The sequence below is a fragment of the Limulus polyphemus genome, unplaced genomic scaffold (genome assembly GCF_000517525.1).
Source record: "Limulus polyphemus unplaced genomic scaffold, Limulus_polyphemus-2.1.2 Scaffold1453, whole genome shotgun sequence".
Taxonomy (NCBI): Eukaryota; Metazoa; Arthropoda; class Merostomata; order Xiphosura; family Limulidae; genus Limulus; species Limulus polyphemus.
The window spans coordinates 131,070-134,780 of record NW_013667063.1 but is presented as its reverse complement, the minus strand read 5'-3'; the positions used below and the strand labels follow the sequence as shown (position 1 = coordinate 134,780).

The following is a 3,711-nucleotide window of genomic DNA, read 5'->3' as shown; positions in this document are numbered from 1 at the left end:
TAGTCTTAAACTGCTAAAGTAGGGATGGCTAGCGCAGATAGCCCTCGTGTAGCTTTGCACGAAATCCATAACAAACAAACAAACTATAATGTTAAAGAGTGATTTAAGATTATTTTAACCATGCTATTAGATAAAACTAAAAATAATAAACTATCAGATGTCTTTTAGTGTTTTAAATTCTGTGCATATTAGTATAATTAGCTGATAACGGTGTTGCATATCTGCTTGTTTGTTAATTTCCCGTAGAAATTCTTTCCCAGAAACTTCAGCAATACAAGTTCTTTCTTGATTAAAACTAGTTTATTCTTTCTCGACACAACTTTTTTGTGATACACAGAATTTCCACAGTCACTTTAAACTTAACAACCTTTATAACACCAGCTATAAATCACAGTGATTCACACACTTTACTTACGTTGCCTACTGTTCGCTTGACTCAATTATCTATCTCTTCAATCGCGATGGTTTTTCTCGCTAGGCTTATATGCTAAAAAGAGGGCGTCTCGAATGCACTCGAGCCTTCATGATCATTAGAGAAATGTCACGCATACTACTAGCGCCAAACGCACCAGCAGAGTCACGTGACTTCCGCTGTCGTAACAAAGAGTTTATTCCTAGATTGTACTACTTTAAAATTTATCAGTGTTAAAGTGTTTTCATTATATACTTGATTATCATAAACATCATCATTATCTCGTGTATCTATCTTGCCAAATAGATGATTTTTTAAAATTTACTCTTACGTTGTCATACTTTACAATTGATCAATTTTAAAGGGTTTTCATTATATGTTTTTGTGAAATTTATTAAGATCATTTTGAATGCTAATATTGACAGAATAGTTAATGCTGAATAGTGACTCTTCTGTATTCATTTTTTATTTAATTTACAGTTCATATAAATTTTTACATACACAATATATTTTTAACTGTAACATATACATCGAAATTATCAAACTTATTTTTAGCTGATCAGGTTCCCCCTCCACTCCCCCGAATTGACCCTTGTAGTATATTAGGCCCAAAACCAAAGCGGTTGCTTTGCCATTTTCAAGGAAATAGACCCCAGAGTTTCCAGGCTCTTATGCGCAGATCCCTGCCAATTTTCTTTCATCTCGAGTCTACAGACTCTGACAACATTTCTTTCACTTTTTTATCTTTTTAAGTCTCATCTCACCACGGTAACATCTAACTCGAGTTTGCTACATATTAGGCATTATTATGTATTTATTTGTTTTCACAATGATCGATTTTTTAGCGAATTTGATTACCTGTGAGTCCTGTGATATTTATCCTTTTCCAGGGCTTTTTGTGTGTGTGATTGGTTTGACCATACTTTGAAACATTGCGAGCTTAATATTAACATCCACTATACAATTTATAGAGGTATTTAAATATTTTTGAATAGGTTTTTAATATACTTCTTTTTTAGTAAGTTACATTTTTCCTCTGTCCGCACCCTTTGCCATACCACATCACCTATCACTATCTGCGGAAAAGTACTTACTGGTCTTAGACCTACACCATAATATAATTGTTTTTCATTTATCTGTACGGTTGAATATGGCAAGGTACGGACGAGTTGCCCGTGTTATATTTGATTTGGATGGCTTGCTTGTGGGTAAGAAAATAAGTAACCAAGTGTTGAAATACTGTCAAGCATATAAATATGTAAATTACGGTACTGAAGTTTCAGACAGAAATAGAAACCGCAGAACATTACTAACTTGATCTAACTTTTCTAGTTTAGGCTAAATTTGAATTTACCACATTCGCCCCATTAATAATAATAATTAATTAATAGTGTAAACTCTATGTTTAATTGTACAAAGCTAGTTTTTGTGTATGCTATATATTTTGTATAATTACTCTAAGCTGCAGCGCAGCTGACAGAGTACTGTGTACTAGTAAGTCTAGTGCTTTAGCTACACTTTAAGCTAACAACAGCGTAATAACTTCTGAGGCCCTTTCGCTACGCGACACACGATAGTTTATGCACAGTACACAGAAGTATCGGATGTCATCATGAAATATTGAACGTATTCGTTTGTTGAAATCAGACGATAATTATGATATATCAAAACGAAAAAAGTGAAACTGTTTATGATGAATGTCACAACGAATTTTTCATTAGAATACATTGAAATAATTTACTGTTATAACCTAGATTTAAATTTAGAAAATCTACGAATGTTTTCTGCAATACATAGCGACTACAGAAAACGTCAGTGAAATCACTTGCGTGTATTGTTCATTTTAGTTAATTTTCCACCTGATGAATAAAATAAAAAAAATTCTCAGTATGGAGCTACGGTGTAAGTTGTCATATTTAACTTTGCTTTTATAGTTAATAGAATATTATTAATAATTTGTATTATTATTATGTTAACATTTAATTATCAAGTTATTTGTAATTTATGCCTTGGTAGCTCAGCAGTGAGTCGCAAAGCTTTAACGCTAAAATTCGGGGTTTGATCCTCGATTTGGACACGCACAAGATAGTTTTTTTATGTAGTATTGTGCTAAAATAGACAACAGTTTGTGTAATAATAACTAATATTTTGTTTTTTCGTTTTCTCTTCTTGTCTTTATGTGTGTTTTATTTCTGAGTATCTTTGATTATCTTGTAATTTAACTGAAGTTTTATTGAATGTTTCATTTTTCATACAATTGGGTAATTATTGATTGCAGACTCAGAACCAGTTTATGCAGAAATTGCAAGAAAGGTTTGTAAAAAATATGGTAAAGAATACACTCGTGAAACTCACATGAAAGAAATGGGGCTTAGTGTAGATGAAAGTTGTCAAGTGGTAGTGCAGGCTTTACAGCTTCCTATAACTCCAGAAGAATACAGGCTTCAACTAGAGAGCGATTGTGAATATGAAAGAAGACTCGCTGAAGCACCTCTTATGCCAGGTTAGATTAATGTTCAGATATGGTATTTCACTAAGTGTATGCATGTACATTTTTTATTTGGATATCGGTTACAAAACTTAATATGTTGTCCTTGTTGGACAGTCGTCACTGACTTTTGAAAACCAAGTTTAATATAGTAAAACATCTTGAAAGAGAATTTCAGAAGATATAAGATGTGTGTATGACTAGGGGGTCTAGCAAGTTGACAGTAAAGTTTGTTTTGACTAATAGATGGTTGCATAATTTCTTACGGGTTTTTGATTTAATTTTTTTTTTGTAAATGACAGAATATAAAACAATTGGATACAAATGGTAGCACCCAGTGTCACATTTTACAAATGCCAGATACTAACAACATTTGTACTAAGTAGCACTTTTAACTTCTTTTAGAGGAAGCTTTCATATGGTTCCTAGATGTAATTTGTACAGTACAGGTGTAAAGCTGTTTCTACCTGATATCTTGAAACTTTTTCGATGACGAGGAACCCACTTTGAGACTAATAATGGCTGGAGACGGCTTAAATGGGTAATGAAGAAAAACTTTAATATAAGTTTAACATGACAGCAAATGTACAACGTTTCGACAAGGTTTTGTCATCATCAGGTACCAATGATGGCTGGAGACGGCTTAAATGGGTAATGAAGAAAAACTTTAATATAAGTTTAACATGACAGCAAATGTGCAACGTTTCGACAAGGTTTTGTCATCATCAGGTACCAATGATGGCTGGAGACGGCTTAAATGGGTAATGAAGAAAAACTTTAATATAAGTTTAACATGACAGCAAATGTACAA

At 32.8% G+C, this 3,711-nt stretch overlaps 1 protein-coding gene across 4 annotated transcripts in view; it reads left to right on the top strand.

Moving 5' to 3' along the window:
- The first annotated feature begins 915 nt into the window (after positions 1-915).
- LOC106463649 (pseudouridine-5'-phosphatase-like) overlaps positions 916-3,711 on the top strand; it is a 24,355-nt gene continuing 21,559 nt past the window's right edge. The window contains exons 1-2 of one of the 4 annotated variants that reach the window (XM_022391201.1): positions 916-1,385; positions 2,691-2,915. In XM_022391201.1, coding sequence (XP_022246909.1) covers positions 2,768-2,915 — 148 coding nt within the window. In that variant the 5' untranslated portion in view covers positions 916-1,385; positions 2,691-2,767. Of the gene's footprint in view, positions 1,386-1,438; positions 1,621-1,874; positions 2,315-2,410; positions 2,543-2,690; positions 2,916-3,711 lie in introns of those variants that run through there. The other 3 variants (XM_022391197.1, XM_022391198.1, XM_022391199.1) reach the window with 3 other exon arrangements.